Source organism: Podarcis filfolensis, assembly GCF_964270895.1.
Source record: "Podarcis filfolensis genome assembly, chromosome: 5".
In the NCBI taxonomy this organism is placed as follows: domain Eukaryota; kingdom Metazoa; phylum Chordata; class Lepidosauria; order Squamata; family Lacertidae; genus Podarcis; species Podarcis filfolensis.
Window position 1 is genome coordinate 34184509 of NC_139608.1, and position 19864 is coordinate 34204372.

General features: G+C 45.3%; 1 protein-coding gene across 2 annotated transcripts in view; it reads left to right on the forward strand.

Moving 5' to 3' along the window:
- The first annotated feature begins 13362 nt into the window (after positions 1-13362).
- LOC310762565 (glypican-5-like) overlaps positions 13363-19864 on the forward strand; it is a 389042-nt gene continuing 382540 nt past the window's right edge. For both annotated transcript variants that reach the window (XM_083613806.1, XM_083613807.1), the window contains exon 1: positions 13363-15025. In XM_083613806.1, the coding sequence (XP_083469932.1) occupies positions 14833-15025 (193 nt within the window). In that variant the 5' untranslated portion in view covers positions 13363-14832. The remainder of the gene's footprint in view (positions 15026-19864) is intronic.

The window sequence follows — 19864 nt, forward strand, 5'->3', positions numbered from 1 at the left end:
AAGTTTCCCCTGACTTTCCACTACTAAAGAAAATAGTGATGGAGCAAAGAGCCCAATTCTGTCCCATTTCAGTCTTAGTGGTACTGAGTCAGAGGTCAATTCCATTCCTTTATGAGTGGCTGGCTGGAGGGGGGGGGAGGAGGAGGAAGAGAAGCATGAAAAATCCACGTTCAAATTGCACACACTTTTAAAGTGTTTATCAACACATTCATCCATGAAATGCACATTATGTGCACACCTTTTATGTAAAATATGCTCGTTGATGTGCACGTTCTGCCCACCAGAACTACACCGAAAAATCAAAGAAGTATACAATCTGATTGAGAGTTGGGTTCTGATCTGCAAGGAGGTTCAAGAGTGTTGGATTGGGTTGATCTGCTGTGGAAAGTGGACCAAATTAATTCCTCCCCCACCTATATCTGAAAACAGCATCTATGAAGAAGCATACCATGTCTATTTTTGATAGTATTCCTTCCTGCACTTAGGTTTTCACTGGTGCTAAATGTGTGTGTGCTTAAAAAACCCAAAACTTTTGCTTATGTATGTGGCAAGGAACACATCAAACACATCTCTGTATGTGGCAAGGAACACATCAAACAACCAAATATAATGTTGAATGTTACTTTTACAATACAGTCTTATGCATGCTACTCAGAAGAAAGCCCTACTGAGTTTAATAGCCATTATTTCCAGGTGACTGTATGCAGAAGTGTAACTTTCTAATGCCATCCTATGCATATTTACTCAGAAATAAGTCCTAATGTGTTGCATGGTACTTACTTCCAGGAAGCTGTTCTTAGACTGTGTAGACATACATTTAAAGCACTTGACTTCTCCCAAAGAATCCTGGGAATTCTTGTTTCTTTAAGGATGCCTGAAATTGTAGCTCTGTGAGGGGTAAACCATTGTTCTCAGAATTATTTGGGAGGAATACTTTAAATGTATTGTGCATACTGTGTACACAGCCTCAGTCTGGCAAAACAATTTTAAATACAGTTGATATTCAGAAAATTTTAGAGACGTTAGATAGACAATATTCAAGTTTCGTGTAAGAAATGGCTAGCCAATTCATTACAAAGACATTCCCACATTTAATGGGAAATCTTCCAGGGATTTATTTAATATTTAAGATGACTGACCAATTTCCATTCAACAGCTTGAAGATACTTATTTAATATTGGAAAAGATTAATGGGAAGTCTGGAAATGATGACAAGCTGAGAGAAAAGGCAGCTTCCAAAACCAGCACTCTTTACACCTCTTGGTACTGCATTTCACTTAATACAAACTAATGGGCAGTTGGGGAAAACTCTTGAAGTGATTCAAGAACCAGGTGAGACATTTGGTGGAGGCCCTTAGCCAGATGCTTCATTAACAGTCTTCCAGGCTCAGCTGAAGAAAGGAGCTCAGTACGCAAAAAGTAGAAGAATGTATCAGCTGGAGAAGAGAGTGTGTGTGTAAACCAGGGTTTCCCAAGCTTGGATCTCCAGCTCTTTTTGGACTACAACTCCCATCATCCCTAGCTAACAGGACCAGTGGTCAGAGGTGATAGGAATTGTAGTCCAAAAACAGTTGGAGATCCACGTTTGGGAAACCCTGGTGGAGATTGATATGTCCCAGTAGCAGGGAAAGAAGGAAGTAGAGAAGCCACTTGTGAGTCATGAAGAAAGATGTTGTCCTGCAAATGTTATCAACTGGCTTTTTCTTCCATGTTGCTAAAGGGACAGTGTCCTTCACCTGCCCAAGGGAAAGTTAAAGTTGTTCAGTAGAATCCCTGATTTCGACCTTGTGTGGAAATGAATGAGGTTTCAACCCCAACAATGAGTTTCAAAGCTTCACTGCGGAAGAGTCTGAAAACTAGTTACATATAAACATTACTAAATGATGAAATAACAAAGCAATGCATCACACTCATGTAGCAGGCAGCGTGGTCCATTCCTTTAAGTCATTTAACGCAGTCTGGAACTTCTCTCTCTCTCTCTTTTATGCTGGGAGCTCCTTCTCCCAACATGCTGAGCTGGTGAACTCTCTGCTGGGTTCCCACAACACAGAGATGTGGATTTCTCAGGTATCAACTTCCTGCTGACGATAGCTGCTTGGGTTTACTGTATTAGCTATAGTAAAAGCTCCTGTTTCATGTAAACTTCTTTTTACAAGAATTTTAAATGCAGCGCATTCAAACACAGCATTTTATGTATATTAAACTTTAATATAGTCCGCTAGTTTAGGGGTGGGCAACATTGGCCACACCTAGCTCTGTTCTCCAATTCAGCTGACCATATCACCAAAAAAGAGGAAACACATTACAAAAATTGAAGTCAAAACCGGAAACCGATTTGCATAAAACTTGCATGGGCTACACATGTAGGTTCAAATAATTTCTATAATTTAAATAGCAATGCACTGCTTCTCACAAACTGACTTGTGTTGATTTGCAGCTTCAAGGTTCCTCCTCTTATTTCTCCAGATTTGCCAACTCTTCCTTTTTAGGGTTCTTTACCTTTAAATCAGGTTGTAAAGTGGGAAATATGGCTCCCCTAAGAGGAAGAACCAGGCCTGGGTTAGAGACAGGTCAGAACTTTATTACTTCCTACATAGGCAATAGGGTAGCCTGGTGAAAAAGAGAACAGGTCTCCTGCACCTTTAACAGTGGTGCTGAAGAAGCCATTTTAGCAGGTTTAGCTTGTCACCTAATGAGCAGGGACTTCTGTGTTAACTAAGTTGCAGGTGCCCACATGGGAAACGACTGAAGAAAGCAGATTGCAGGAACTATGATAGCAGGCTGGCCTCTATCTCCAAAGACCTCTCCCTGATGCCAAGCATCTTAGATGGTTATTATTATACTGCATTACCAGGTATGTTTTTAAAATATTGTTATTACTATTGCTACTTATTTATATTAGTTGTTTTTTCATAAAGGTGAATTTACTGTGCTGTTCTAAAAGTTCAAGGGTTTCCCCCCCCCCAATCTGAAAATATAGGGTAGAATTCAAAGTTGCACTGTTGCAAACATTGTCTGCACAAACATATCGGCTTTCTAGGCAGAATGGTTCCCCTCCCACCATGTGCTGCTCTAGAGATTCTCCTGTCCCGACAAACCTTTTTTTTTTGGTGGGGGGACGGACCTCTGTGTGGGGTTTCTTCAGGCATGTCATGTTAGGTGAATCATGTCCATACTGGGTCATTTGCTGAGAGAGAGAAAAAAATTAAGCCAACTCCATCCGTATTAACCAGGGACGAGCCCAAAATCCACAGCAAAGGTACAAACCAACAAAAAACAGAACTGCAGGGGTGGGGAGAGAGGAAGGAAGAACCAACACTTGGAATAGGCCATTTTCTGTAGCCCAGATGTGGACCACAGATGAGCAGTCTTCAATATGCTTTCCTGGTTGCCTTGTTAGTAGCCAGCCAGCAACAAGTCAATTGATGGAAGGCCAAGGCTAGGCTATGAACAGATCTCAGAGCCAAGCCGTGCCAGCTGCACCACCCCTTAGCTTCCTCCATCTGCTGCCTCCCCACACTCCTGTGCATCAGACACAATGAGGTGCCTCCACCATGTTCGATTCTGAGGAGCTTTGTTTTAATGCTACACTAAGGTTACCAGATTTTTTTCAAAGAATCCAGGGACACTTTTTTTTTGAAAAGAGAAAAAAAGTTGTTGTTGTTGTTGTTGTTATATTAAGAAGTAATCTCTTCTGTGCTCTCCTCTGTTGCGTGGCCTTCCTCTGGGCCCTGGCCTGCTCTCTTGGAGTGCTAGCCACCATGGAGTAGGCTCGGGCCGGGGCGGGCCTGGGCTCAGCCACATGTCCTTGCCCTCCTGGTGCTCTCCTACGTCTCCTCCTCAGCGGCGGTGGTAGTGGCACGGCAAGGTCGGGGCTCTCCTCTTTTTTCTCCTTCCTCTTTCTCTCTCTTCCTTCTCCTTCTCTCCTCCTCCTTCTCCCTGCATCAGCTCTGGGATTTTCCTGGTCCCAGAGCACCTTTGGGCAGTTGGCCGGGTGCTCTCACTCCTGGCTTGATTTGGGTCGCGGGGTGTGTGTGTGTGTAGGTGTGTGTGTCAGTGGTTCCCCCAGCTGATGCCCCAGGTGTCCCCAGTTCCCCCTCAGCAGTGGCAGTGGCAGTCTCAGCAGCCTGGAGCCAGCCTGGTAGTACAGTTGGCTCTGGCTGGCTTCAGGAGGTGCTCGCTGCTGTGGTGCCCACCATTTTGCCTCGCCGGACGTCCCCATATGATGTGTCTTGTGCCGTTGAACCAATCACGCAACATTCTTTCCCTACTAATAAATCTACAACACTTAAAATATAAATCCAGGGACATTAAATGAAATCCAGGGAAGGATTTTGTCTGGGGACAAATTTGTAAATCCGGGGACTGTCCCCGGGAAATGGGTATGTCTGGTAACCATATGCTACACACTCTATTCTATTGAAAGTGTTGCAAATGAGTATGAATTGCCTCCTGTTTAAGATAGCAAGTGGCTGTGGATTTTGGTCATTTCAGGGAGTGGATGGTTGCACATCAGATGGAGGGGGCAAGCCTGAAAACAGTGCAGCTGCTGAGATTGCTGGAAATGTTAATTGGAGGTTGCGAGCATCACTGGTGAATTGTGATATATTAATGGACTTGGAGAAAACACTGTAGATGTAGCAAATGAATAAACTTCAAAGGTGATTATCAAGCCAGTAGCAGGAGGAATGGATGAGGTATATGTAGCTTGCTAGGAACACTTTAGCCTCTGTTGTGAATATTGGGGTTGCTGAATCCAAACAAACTAGTTGACAGAGCTATAATTTCTGCCAGCAATAGATCTAAACTGGATTTTTGTCCTTTAGAAGCCACAGCATATGTGATGGGCTTTCTGGCGCATGAGGCATTTTGGCTACATTGTGGCACTCATGCACAGATCTACTGCACTAGTGCACTTCAGGCACTTTTAGAGACAATCAGTGAAGATGATGCACAGCCCATTCCAAATTAAAACTGTGGATTTTTCTGTTTCCTGGTAAAAGCAAAAATGTTCCAGTTTTCCGTTCAGACAAAAATGCAAAAAAAAGCTCTAGCCCTTCAAGTATACACTGCCAATGTTTCAAATTGACTGCAGTGTGAGAAATCAATTTCCAGACCAATGCAATTTAAAACTGTATTTACCTTCAGAGATGGTGATAGCATAGCAAGGTACTTGGGCATGTTCCAGAGGTTAACCTGTTGCATGCCATTTTGTCAGAAACTCTGGCTTTTGGATGCCTGAAACGCATAATGATGTTGATGTGACAAATATGTGTCTCCAGTCAAGTATGCCTTACAGCAGAAGTGGCCTGGATTTTGTTTTAAACTGCTTATAATATTGTGTTTTTAATTATTGTAACCTGCCCTGGGACCTTAAGCAACTCACATTGGCAAGCATTGCTAATGGTTAGGCGGATTGGAGTTGTAATCTGACCACATCTCCACCTCTATGTTATAGGAACACAGACTGGCCAGCTAAGATGTGTAGACATGCGTGCTTTTTGTATGGCAAACATGTGTTTGTGGACATATAGTGAATGAAGCAATGCAAGAAGCAAAAGGCTCACTAAATTAAATAAGAGAACCGGCCATTGACTATTAACGATAACTAGCTGAATGGTGTTTCTAGAATAAAGTACCCTTTAAAGCAAGTCATTATTCATTAAGTGAATTATTCAGCAGACCCATGCATCCTGCTATGTCTCCTCTGACAGAATTCCAATTGAAATTAGTGCACACTGTCTGAATAAAGTATGTAGGAATGGGAAGTATTCCCAATGAAGTTACTGTGTACATGTTGCAAATAAGAGCTATAGTTTGGCTTGTACTCAGTGTAATTGAGCCAAACTGGGAGTTACAGGCAGCATATGCTTAACATTTCCACCCTTTTAAAGGTTGTGATCAGTGGTGAACGAGTGGAGAATGCCCCCCTTATACTTTCCATAATTACTACTACTACTACTACTACTACTACTATTACTACAGTGGTACCTCAGGTTACATACGCTTCAGGTTACAGACTCCGCTAACCCAGAAATAATACCTCGGATTAAGAACTTTGCTTCAGGATGAGAACAGAAATCGTGCTCCGGCAGCGCGGTGGCAGCAGGAAGCCCCATTAGCTAAAGTGGTGCTTCAGGTTAAGAATGGACCTCCAAAACAAATTAAGTACTTAATGCGAGGTAGCACTGTATCTCAAATTCAACTACTTCTAGCTGTTTTTCTCTGTAGGGTAGAAATCACATGCAACTCTCCCTTGGGGGAGAGGATGACTTTGAATGGGCAAATGGCAAAGAAAGGGTCAGAAAAAAAGAGGTTGACCCCCCTCTCTTTGTTATTGATGTATTTGTTGCATCTTCTGTGACCAGGCTATAATAGAAAACATAATAAAATATAATTTAAAAAAGAAAAGAATCTCAATTTCCCCTGCTTTATAATCTGGATTATAACCCACTGAGGTTTGTTTGTTTTCTTTCTTTCTTTCTTTCTTTCTTTCTTTCTTTCTTTCTTTCTTTCTTTATATTACTATGCATCTATTTGTAATGTATAGTTTGCTCCATCCTATTTGTCCTAATTCAGAATTGGCTCTACTTCCCCCACCCCCTGCTCAGTCCCTGTTCCTCTCTTGCCCTGCAGTTCAAAGAAATGTACAATTGGCAGGGACCATGAGGGTCATCTAGTCCAATTCCCTGCAAGTTGGCGTGGTGTGATCACTGCTTGTTATGTTAAATGTCACAATAATTCTTTATACTCCCCTGTTCACCTTTTGTATTCCCTATAGTGTTTCAGTGGCCTGATTTGCACATAACTCTAAGCCATGGCTAATACTAACCATGGTTAAAGCTGAGGCATCTGGCAGATGATCACTTAAACCTTTAGCCTGCAAACAAAAACAACTGTTTCAAGAACATGACTATGTCAAACAATCACCAACACTTGGTTGTTAATCCTAGGTTTACAGATATCTCCCTGCTGTGAATACAAACACAACCTTGGCCCACCCTGTCTGTCAGCATCAGCTGCAGGAATAAAGATCTTCACTCTTGCCAAAGTGTGGATCGATCCCAGATTCTGTGCAAATATTGGGATTTTGAATTCAAAAGTTTTCAACCCATCAATACATTCACAGTTGTTAGACTTATTGGTGCAACAATAACAAATAGATCCCAGATGTTGTCAGGTTTGTATTTGATCAGTGGATTTTGGAGTTTAAGAATTAGCACTGGAAGTCCCAATTCCACATTTTGGAAAGTGAGCAGCATAAATAAAAGCAGCTGAAAAGTTGATTTAAAAAGGAGAAGCAGTTGGGCATATGCTGGGGTGTGGACAGACTTACCTTCCATTTGACACCCTGAAACCGGAGGGGTGTGGCAGAGGGGCATCACTTTGCTGCCAAGGCACAAGTACCTTAAAAATAAAACCAATAGTGCTCTGAATCCAATATTCATCTGCTTGTTTTTCTAGCATAGCTGTTTTCATGAAAGCAAAGAACTAAAGTACTTTCTTCCCTACCCAGATTTTGTTTTACCTGACTAAAATGAGTAAAAAGAAGACTAAAATTTTAATGTAAGCATGGTACTTAAATAGTACTTCCATATATATATATTACTGCTAGTCTTTAAAGAAAAAATGCAGATACTTTTGATTGCAGTTATGGGAATTTTCAAAGGTAAAATTGGCTGCAGGTGGGCACTTCATTGCTGTTTGAGGTCCGAACATATTGAATCTTAAACGTTTTAAAAATCAGATCTAATGACGGATGAAATTGACAAAGCCAGGTGTCTTTTATTTTTTTAAGACCACAAGTATGCAGGACTCCATAAAACCTAGTCTCTGTTGTACTGTTGCTTTGGTTTCTTCAAAAGAGCTATTTCAACAAATGTAGAAAACCACCTGATGCTGCAGAGAGCTACATTTCTGGTTTTTTGTTCTCTCTGTTTGCTAAGCTCCTTTCCTGATTTCTACCCTCACCCATGAACACCACTGCTCTCTTATAGCCACCTGACACTAAAAATCCTAGGCCATTATTGTGCTTGAGGAAGGGCTGTCTTGTGAAATCCCACATGGAGGGGGGAACCAGCAGAGGGCCCTTCTTGGCGCATGCTAACATGGCACACACCCATTTCCAACCCAACAACACACTGCATTTTCAAAATATAAAATCTCAAATCTTTTCATATTGCTCATACAAATACCTCCATTGATGACAGGCAGCCAATAGATAAAACTCAATGCAAGGCTTGTTAACGTCTCATTGAACTTAAATTACGATGCCCTGTTATGCCCCATACAATATTGTCATACAATGCAATACAAATTAAGTATTAGAAGAAGCAATAAAAATGCAATTAAAAGTCAACACAAACATTTAATAGGATGGATGTGCCAGCTCCCGTTTTCAACCACAAACTGGTGGGCCACACCCCAGGTCTACAATCTCTGTCATTAGATATAGACTGGTTCTATGTACTAACTTGTTTTCTCCTCATTTTCAGATAATATTTTCAAATGCCTATTTATTAAAGTTTTATAGAGGGCTACAAAGTTCAAACAATAACTAGAAAAAATAGGGTGCCAAGTAGAAGGCAGGGTTCCTTCCGCTTTAACAGTTGGAAGAGGATTTTTTTCAACAGGTGTGGCTCACCTCACAAGCTACACCTGTTGAAAAAATCCCCTATTCTTGTTTATATTCCAAAAATGTGTATAGACTGTATATATTCTAAAAATATTGGTGACATGCCTTTTTTTTAATTACTTTTCTTGTCCGTTTAGCCCTAGATTTTACAACCTGTTTTACACTTGAGCAGCTAATCCAATTATGTTTGCAAAACTCCTCCTGCATTCCAGCACAAGATGGTTAGAAACTGCAGACTTGGGAAGGAACTGCCCCACTCCCTGTTTCTTGTCTCTCTCTCTCCCCCCCCCACCTTTTTGTTTTACATCCTACCAGATGTTAGAAGCTGGATCAGTATTCTGGAACATTTTCATTTGTCTTAGTAAGGGAATCGCCTTATTCTGGATTTTGGAGCTCTTCCTCCTCCCCACCCACTAAAGTGACTAGCATGACAGCCTATGCCAGGCTTCCTCAACCTCGGCCCTCCAGATGTTTTGAGACTACAATTCCCATCATCCCTGACCACTGGTCCTACTAGCTAGGGATCATGGGAGTTGTAGGCCAAAAACATCTGGAAGGCCAAGGTTGAGGAAGCCTGGCCTATGCTATTAGAGATGCAGGAGGTCTGTCTTCCCCTTCCACCTGGCTATTCTAATAACAGAAGAAGAAATTACCAAGTACCAAAAATACATATCATGTAGCACTTTTAGGTTAAAATCCTATATGTGTACAAGGGAGTAGGTTACAGTGAACTGTATGGGACTTACTGCTGTATACATAACCTCCAACATTTCTCCAATGAAAATAGGGACGTCTCATTCCATAATTTAACTATTTATATCCCACACATCTTACTCAGTTTCCCCAACCACTCTGGGCAGCTTCCAACATACATAAAAACATAGTAAAACATTAAACATTTTTTTAAAAAAAAGTTCCCTAGGCAGGATTGCCTTCAGATGGCTTGGGGGGTCGGATAACTCCATACCCTCCAACATTTCTCCAGTGAAAATAGGGACACCCTAAGGAAAACGGAGACATTCCAGGATCAAATCAGAAAGCAGGACAGCTTCTCTAAATCAGGGACGTCCCTGGAAAATAGGGACGCTTGGAGGGTCTGTGAGTAGTCATGCCCAGGACTGCACCATTAAAGCCACTTTCAGTGCCCTCTCTAGATAATCGTATATGGCATCCCTTTTAAAGTATGATTAGCAGCTCTGAGCTTATTGAGGGCCACATTTAAATAACAGTTAACTACTCTTTTTTTTTTTTTTTTGCAAAATGTTAAGAATGTAAAGCCAGCTGAATCAGGAAGGCTTAATAAAAGTGCAGATAACTTACTTGGCCACTGTAAATACTTGACTGGTGGTGTTAATGACTATAAATAGGAGTCACTCAATCATGTGCTTTATTGGTGTATCATTTTAGGCGCAGGACTGTGTTTTATAACTAGAGGCTTATAGACAACCTCAAACTACAACCGGTACAGAAATAGATTTCATGGCCAGCAGGACTTAATTATGATGTTTCACTTGGTGGGAACTGACAGTAAATGCACTACAAGGTTTACATGACTGAGAGGAACTGACATTACTAATATTCCTTTGCTACTACAGGTGGTAGTTATTTCTTGGAGACAATGGATTTTTTAATATATATATAAAAGCAGTCATCTTACACTGTTGATGTTTTGCCAGGAAATTGATTGGCCTGTGTGTTTCGAGAAGCTGAAGGCATCTAATGGGCAGATGTATCAACATGGGCCAAGAAAGGATGGTCATGTGTCTTACTTGAGAGTGGACAGCCCTGTATTTGAAGGAACCCTCTCCTTGAGCCTTCCCCAGATGTTCTGCAATACAGCATTTATCACCTCTACCCACTAAATATTATCCAGAGGGAGGTGTTTCTTGTGACAGGGCTCCTTCGTAATTGCACGTCCTTCCCTCCCCACTTTGCTGCTCTTGTTGCCACAGGAAGTGGAACTGGCCATCATTTTGCGTCCTTCACACTGTGGCAGCCACCACAAAACAATGGTGGGTAATATTTGGCCACATGGTTCACCCTTTTGTGGGTTGGGGGAGGTAAACTATCCTGGGATTTTGATTTGATGAAAGGTGGTATCAAAGCTGAACAAATAAATATATAGAGTAAAAAATAAATTCTCAGAAAACTCTGGAGGAATTTTGGCCCTTACCAAATGTTTCTGGTGGGAGGGCAAAAATTCTTCCACTGATGGCAAATACTCTGGTGCTAAGCATCAGTAAGCATTACTGGGATGAGAGACAGATCAGATAAGGCTGTTTCTACAGGAGTTTGCCGTGCGCACTGGACTTTCGATATGAGCTATTTTGCTTGTTTTTCTGTTTCTTCTCTCAGATATCTTTCCAGAAGCCTCTCACAGCTCCAACACCAGCAGTAGCATGGCTTCATACAGAGACTTAGTGTTTGCTTATTTTTCACCTCTCAGAGTTTGAACCAAGAAATAGCAGCCAAGCCCTTTGAACACTGGGATTACCTAGCCAATAGTTTTATTATGAAATCCCAGAACATGCTCACTACGTGGCCTTCTCATGTCCAGGGCAAGAAGAGAGACAGTCAAACCTATTCTCTGCTTATCAGTACTGCTTCCCTGAGGCACATTTGCATTTATACAAAGAGTTTTCAATCACAGCTGAGTTTACATAGGCAAGCTGGGGAGCATAGAATTTCCAGACAGAGATAGAATTGTTCAAAAATCAGAACATCACCACGGCTTATAAAGCTGTCTTCCCATAGCCTCACAGCAACATGCTGAAATTAGGGCATGCAATGGATTCTGGAGGTGAAAACTGACCTGATCGTGCGTCATTTCCAGGGTGGCTCTACAGTTGGGTGGAGTGAGTTGGCTGCCTCAGGTGGCAAATGCTGGGAGGGGTGATGAGTTATCAGAAACAGAGCTGTGTGCTTTATTCAAGCTGTCCCATGCCACCTAAACTAGCTTGGTGTCCTTGAAGAATGCTATCCCATTACCAGTGGTGGAGCATATGCCCGCACTGCCCAGGGTGGGGACACTGCTGAAGGGAGCGGGGGCGCAGGGCATGGAGGGAGCCTTGCGCACCCACCAATCCTGCTTCCTTCCTCTCCTCTTCTCTCCCCCCTCCATTATTTACTTGCCTGCCTCCTTCCCATCCTCTTCCCTGCCTGCCTGCCTGCCTTCGAGTGTCCTGGGAGGCTTGCCAGCAGTGGCGCACCACCCGGGCGCTCACAGGTAGGCAAGCAGGGGAGAGGACAGGAAGGAGACAGGTGAGTAAATAACGGAGGAGGAAGGGAAGGGGAAAGGAAGGAAGCAGGATCGGTGGGTGCGCACAACGCCCACCAGGGGTGCACGAGATGCCCGGTGTGGGAGGAGCGCTGTTGTGAAGATCCTCATGGGGGGGTTGTCACCCCCCTAGATGTGGCACCCAGGGTCGGCCGCTCCCCCCACCCCCAGCTTTGTCCGCCAGTGCCCATCTCCAGTGTTAAAGTAACATTAATAAGCAAGCCTGTCCGGCTTTTTGTATGTGGAATGGTAGGGGTTGCCATTCTCCCTTTCACCTCAGGCAGTGAAATGCATTGGGTTGGCCCTGGCTGTCTCCCCCTGATTGGTGGCAAACAATGGTTTATAGATGGGCCCCTTCCAATTCTACAAAACTATGATTCTCTGCTACATTCTTGTTTACATTCTAAAAAAAAACAGCAACAAAGTATATTGTATATATTCTAAAAATATTGATGAGATGCCCCCCCCCCTTTAAATACCTTTTTGGTCCGTTTAGCCCTAGATACATTTTACAACCTGTTTTACACTTGAGCAGCTAATCCAATTATGTTTGCAAAGCTCCTCCTGCATTCCAGCACAAGATCGTTATAAACTGCAGACTTGGGAAGGAACTGTCCCACTCCCTGCTTCTTGTCTCTTCTCCCCCACCTTTTTGTTTTACATCCTACCAGATGTTAGAAGCTGGATCGGTATTCTGGAGCTTTTTCATTGGTCTTAGTAAGGGCATCATCTTATTCTGGATTTTCAAGCTCTTTCTCCACCCACTAAATTGACTAGCATGACAGCCTGTGCTTTTTGTTTATTATCTGTAGACCATGGCATGGTTAAGTTCAAGAAAGACCATGGAAATTGCTCTTTCTTAGGACTATTTCTGATCCTGAACAATTCTAGCATAATTTCATCAGGGTCAGATGCTGTGCTGGCTGGGGCTGATGGGAGTTGTAGTCCAACAGCACCTGAGGGGCACCAGGTTGGTGGTGGCTGCTTCGTTGTTAAAAAGCAGCAGTTTTGCTGCTTTCTGGTACTGTACTGAAAATAATGACAGGAGCCGAGCCCTGCTTCAAATTAAGCTCTGCATATGATTGGTGTGCACTGAAGTTTTTTCTTCCTCCATCCAGCCCCCTGCCCGTGGCAGAGCTCCCAAGTCTTAATAGATGCACATATGGCAGAAATTCAACATGTGAAGCTTTTTTCATCACTACTTCAGCTCAGGAAAAGATACACCTGTTGAATTATGCCTCTTGAGCAGCTGTTAAAAGGCACATGATCTTTGCTAAAAATAAAAAGGTGGCAACCCTAATGGCGTGTTTGGGTGCGTGCATAAGGCAGCAATATTACGCCTGCTGATGTGGGGGTAAGTTCCAGAGAATACAGTGAGTCATATTTCTGAGTAAGCATGGAATTGTAGGATTTTTCAGAGTTAGAAGGGACCTTGTCCAGCTCCCTGCTCAGCGCATGAATCTTGCAGCATGGAAGATGCAGCTACTACTTATGATCAGAGTTGGCATGCCTCTGAATACCAGTAACTGGAGGACAATGGGGAGGGGAGAAACTTTTGCTCTCCTGTCCTGTTGTGGGCTTCCCATAGGCATCTGCTTGTCACCAAGGGAAACGCGATTCTGGATTAAATAGGGCGTTAGTCTGATCTAGCTGCATTGTCAATTATTCTGTTCGGAAGTGCAGTTGCATGGAAGCATTTGCTTTCTTCAGCGATGTCTCCCTGAAGAACGTGTCTTGTAGACTTAATAATCTAGGACGGCCAGGTTTGTTTTCATTCTTTAGGGTTTCTTGCTTTCTTTGACAACAGCTTTCCCTATATATATTGGCATCACTGGAGCTTTTCCAGGCATGGAGAGAAAGGACATATTTTGCAAAGCAAGCTGCTGTTACAACCCACAGAAGCCGATGTGACACCCAAGCCGTTTCAAAGCCGAAGACGGCACACGTGCACAAACTTGACGCAACCTCCCACGGCGCGATTTAGGTCTTTTCTTTGAAAAGTCACGCATGTGCACCTAACTGGGTCGCACTTTTCAAAAATCGGATCCCCCGCAATATATAATCTGATGCTGGGACTTCCGTTCACGGGCTACGGCTCACAGCTAGTGCAAAGCCTGTCCCGCAGTCCTTGGAAAAGTTCCCTGGCACCCAACTACTGTATATAAACCTCTTTCCCCCCCCCGCACCCCCCCCCCCCGCGTTACAGCGGAGTGTCGTTCCTCGGCGACTTTGCACGCACGGGATCTTGCTGTGTCAGTGTGCGGCTTTAAAGGAGATTTCCTCAATTTTTTTTTCCTCTCTCTCTCTCCTTAAAGTGGGGATTATTTATTTATTTAAAGGAGCCTAATTATAGCAACAAGCCAATGAGCGAGATCTGCCTCTCCCCCTTTTCACAGACATACCCTACTGTGCGAGGAGGGCTGGGCCGCCAGGACCACGACCACCTCCCGCCAGACGCGTTCATTGGAGGTAGAGCCGCTTGGAGGACGAAGAGGAGGAGGAGGGCACGTTTCGAACGTTAGCGTTTTCCCCAGGCTGGACCGCCTTTGCGAGCGTTCCACGGTTCGAACGCCGAGTGGGGAAAGGAAAGGGAAACCCCCACGTTCGCAGGCTCTCAGCGTTCGGAGGCTGGAACGTTGCCGCTCTCCGCGTTCGGCAGGCAGCGCGCAGCGCACCGTCTCCAGCGGGGCTCCTTCCTTTTAAATCTCACTCCACCGCCCACCCGCCTCCCTCAACTCGCAACTTTGCCCAGTGCAACTTTGCTCATAGCTTGCTCGGCGGCGGCGGTGCCACCCATTTCCACCCGATTCCTTTTCTCCCCACCCCGCGCGCGTCCACCCAGTGTTGGTTCCGATTGACTTTTTCTGGGGACGTGCTGGGCGTCCCTGGCTTATCTCCGTCCCTGGTGGGGAATGTGGAAATGGCCGGTGACAGGAGCCCTGGGGTCTTCTTGTGCCGGCGACGCTTCGGGCTCCTGCTGCTGGCGACGGCGGCGGCCGGGCTGTGCGGCGGGGTCTCCGGAGTCAAGAATCCCAGCTGCCACGAAGTGAGGACGGCGTTTCAGATCCGCCAGATCGGCCCCCTCAAGCTGGTGCCCGATGTTCCCACAGCCGGTCAGTACCCACACACGCTTCCCCTTTAGACCAGCGGTCTCCCGAGGCTTCCCCGTGGGGGTGGGGGTTGTGACGCGCTTAACCCCGGTTCCTTGCCCTGTTTAGGGCACCTGGGAATGGTAACAAGAGCCGCCTTTTGACAGAGCAAGGCGGCTCGGGAAGAGGTGCTAGAGCGGGTGGGGGAAGCCGAGAGAGTTGAAATGGACGCGGCGGCAGCTGAAGGAGCGGTCAATGGGCAGAACGGCCCCCGGGGCTGCTCCGAACGTCTGCTGCAACTTGGTTTGCTCAGGCTGAGCTGTTGACCGGACGCATCGCTTAGAGAGGAGGTCGTGGCAATTCCCTGGAAATTCTTCTGATTCCCCCCCACTTTGACCCTGGAGGTTGTGGGTGGTGGGGACTGGGGGCTCTTGGTGACCCGTCTGTTGGGATGCACACCCCTCCAACACAATCCTCGTACTGATAAGAACATGAGGGCAAGCAGGTGGGCAGAGGTGGCTGGCTGATTGCTGGTGGGAGGGGCAGGATTGAGAGCTGTGGCACCGCAGAGAGATAGAGACCGAGAGACTGAGAGAGTGCAGGTGTCTGTCCCCAAGAACCTTGGGAACTGTAGTTTGTATGGGTGTTGGGAATTATAGTACAGTGGGGGGTCAGCTACAGTTCCCACGATTTTTGGATGGGTGGGTGGATGTGCTTTAAATGTAGGGTATGCACACAACCCGGGGGTAAAGGTAAAGGACCCCTGACAGTTAAGAATGACTCTGGGGTTGCGGCGCTCATCCCGCTTTACTGGCCGAGGGAGCCGACGTTTGTCTGCAGACAGTTTTTCCCGGTCATGTGGCCAGCATGACTAAGCCGCTTCTGGCGAAACCAGAGCATCACTTGGAAACGCCGTTTACCTTCCCGCTGGAGTGGTATCTATTTATCTACTTGCACTTGACGTGCTTTTGAACTGCTAGGTTGGCAGGAGCAGGGACCGAGCAACAGAAGCTCACCCTGTCGCGGGGATTTAAACCGCTGACCTTCTGATCGGCAAGCCCTAGGCTCAATGGTTTAGACCACAGCACCACCCGCGTCTGTACAGAGAGTAAAAGCAGGGAATTTGTGCAAGGTACCTCATTTTTTGCTTGTTTACTTCTGGGTGTGCAGTGGTGGGGACTGGATACAGCAAGTTGAGTCCTCACCGCTGTGCTACCAAGTGGAGGCAGTGACTCACTCACTCACTCACTCGGGATGACCCTGCTAGGCTCAATCATTCCCACCCTGTTGACCAAGGAGAGAAAGAGTTCTAAGTTAAACCTCCGAGGGAGACAGCAGGCTGGTGAAAAGAAGTAGTGCATTGCTGCTCTTTGCAACCATCATTTGCCCTGTCTTCTCCACCATTCTGCTCCTGCAGGGTTGGATGAGGCCAGCAATGGCTTCAAGAACTAACTGCCACCTGCCTCCTTCTCTGGAAATCTCTTACCTGCTCCCTTGTTAGTGGCAGCCTGCTAGGGAAGGTTGTGCACTGGTGAGTGGACAGGAGAACCAGGCAGATGTTTCTTGCATGAGGACCCAACTTCTCGCTTGCTCACCTACACTCTGTCTGGTGCTGTGGCAGGTGGGCAGGGGTTAGGCCTGCCTGTGCCACCTTAGAGGGTGACCCAGTGGGCGTGAGGTTTTTCATAGAATTGGAAGGAACCAAAGGGTCATTTAACCCAACCCCCCAGCAATGTATCAGTCCAGCCCTACCCAGAGAAGTGAGTGGAGACAGTAGCTGCTCCTGCAAGGCCTACACCCCCCCACCATGGATCCTGGAAGAGAGAGGGTAAGTGGGCCAAGGCTGGGCCCAGTGCCACTTCTTCTGGCTCACCTGCATTTCCTGACCGGGGTGGCAGAGCTTCCAAAGTGAGTTGGTGGGTGAATGATTGTAGCCAGAGATGAATGCTCCATGCAGCCACCACTCACTTTTGTCTACTTTGGAGTCGGGGCAGAGGAGTGGCCGTTCCATTGCACCACTTTCCTTTTAAGTCTGAGTGAGATGGGATGGTTTGTGTGGCACAAAGCGGACCCTGCCAAACCTTTTGGGGGCTGCTAGCTTTCAGACCAGCTGGTCCATCCAGTGGCCCCTTCTGTGGCTCTGTGCCATGGGCCGCTGCCCCAAATGTGCAGGCCATCAAAGCCTTCATTGATGCTTCAGCTGAGATTCCTACATCGCAGGGGGTTGGACTAGATGACCCTCGGGTCCCTTCCAGCTCTACAATTCCATGAACGCTGCCTGTTCAGAGCAGCACCCTGGAAATGCTGGCTTGCTGTTGTATTGAGTTCTAAATGTACAACAACACAGGGCTTTCCTGTATTTGGCCCTATGGGAATGTAGGCAAGGCTTAGGCAGGAAACTCCCAACCCCCTTAGCTGCTGTGTTGTATAAGGCTACCGGGGAGCACAATTTGGCTAAAATGTGTCTGTTGGGCGGAGGATGTTGTAGGGCATGCTGTGTTGTAGGGCATGCTGATTTCATTAAAGCCGACCCCCCTCACACTTCCCTCCAATAATTTGAGTATTGTCCAGAACTCACAGAAATGAAAAATAGTCTTCCTGTAAATCAGGTTAATGGGAGGGAGGGTGACTCAAGCCAGAGGCACAATAGCAGTCTAACTGAATATGTACCCCATCTGTCTGCTCCCTGTTCTGTACTTCCTAGGAACTTAATATAGCTCCTATTGTAGCCAAGCACTGCGCTGGTCAGTCTCTGTGCCCAGAGCCAGGTTGTTAGCAAATCTCTTCACCAGGCATAGAAAAATGAATCTATTGCAGCCGCAAATTAGATTGCCGGGATCATTTGGTCCAAGAAGAGAGAGAGAGAGAGAGAGAGAATATCTCTCCTAACAGGCAGTTTAGAAAGTGCAGATGCAAAAGATCTCTAGGTGCAAGCCTACCAAGTTCTTGGAGCTACGCCAAGAAAGAATTTAACCCAGACCACTTTGTTGCAAGACTCATGCAAAGTGGAAAAAATTTTATAGCATCAGTTTTAGTTCGGTCACAGGTGGACCACAATAAAGCACATTTTGCAGGGAAGTCAAAAGGAAACTTTTCTTGTAATTAAAAGTAGCAGCTCTGCCTTTCACTACAGTAATTGTCTGTACATATATCAAACACAGCTTTTGCTGAAATTTATACTGCGTCATGTACTATTCATTAGTGTATTATTCCCTCTCTTCTTAAATTTATTTTATGGGAGTGGAATCTGAAGACAGGAATGGCCTCCCCCATCCCATCCCAAAGTTTCTTATATGAAAGAACTTTTTAATACTTCAATTAACAGTGACCCCTGGGGAAGTTTTGCTTCCCTCCCCTGGCCCCCTTCATTTAGCAGGTGTTGCTTTCTTCAGCAGAGACTGGACAATATGTTGTATGGTACTTTATTCCACCAATGCAAAGGGGTAGTCAACTTACTGTAGGATTGCTCTGTTCCTGGACATGAGATAGGTGGTAGTTTTGGGGTCACTCTCGCATAAATATGGTGCAGAAAGCATGAACTGGACTAGATGCAGCCCAATGCAGAAGCGAGGGGGATGGAGATAGCTTCTAAATATGTGTGCATGGCACACTCACTCTCACACATGCATGCACAGTCCCTCACAGAATGGTGGGACATGGTTTCCAGAGTGAGAGAATAGGACTGCACGGTAAAGCTATCTATGCCACCCAAGTTCCATTGTTTTCAATTAAGCTTTCTCCCAGGTGAGTGAGTATAGGATTGCAGCCCTACTGTCATATCCTTTTCGTTTTGTAGGATTGCATAAGCCCTTCATGCTCGAGTACTTCTGTGCAGTGCTCAAAATCTTTTAAATGGTCTGATAGTGACTAGAGGGGAAGGGAAATGCTCTTCACTGAGATGTCACAGGTACTATCCAATAGGTACCTGTGACACTCCTGCAACCAACTTTTTATGCTGGGCTCACTAGTGGGGTCATGGAAGGCTGCCTTTTCTCAAAATGTTATTGTCCGAATGCTCATAAGATGTATTCTCCACCCCACCCAAATTGCTCTAGTTCAGGAAGTCATTAAGGTGTTCGACACATGATTAAAATACTCGCTTTGCCTTTTCTACTCTGAAGCATCTGTTGCTTGCTATTGTCTTGGGCTGGATATATTGACTTGAGCAGACCATTTGTCTTCTGTGGCAACTTCTTACCTAAGAGCCTTGAAATTTAGTGACAATTAGAGATATATTCTGATAGAATTGTGGAAACGTTTCTGTCTTCTCAAGCATGTTGAGGGGGAGGCAACCAGAGCAAAGGGGCAAATTTGCAGTCTGTTGCTGTTAATGTTATGTGTGCTGAGACTCTTATTCTGATCAGCGCCTGTACACCTGTGCCTTGGATAATGTCAACCAACACACTGTGGTGCAGTAATGAGACTTCTACTTTAGCTTGCAGGAAGTTGATGTTCTGATATCCAATATCAAGTTTGCTTGCTGGACTTGTGTGAATCATTATCTCTGAGTCTAACCCTCATGCCAAATGATGCAAGTGATCAATGACTAGATTTCTCCACATTTCAAGTTTTTCAATTTAAAGCAGTCATGACAGGAGGCTTCAAGTTGGATTGAAGTATTTGTATTCAGGGAGTGGTGGTAGTGTTGGGGGCAGGGGATTGTTTTAAGCTTTCCTTCCTTGCAGTATTCCTGAACAAAATTGGACCCTCCCTGGCTGCTATTTGACCCATGGATGGTGGGGAAATACAGGTACCTGTAGCTCTGCGTGGACCTCCTGACAACAGTGAGGACTGAAGGTGAATGGTACAGGGAGCAAAGGGTTAAGCCAGGGATTAGTAAATTTTTTTTTACTGCGGGCAGGT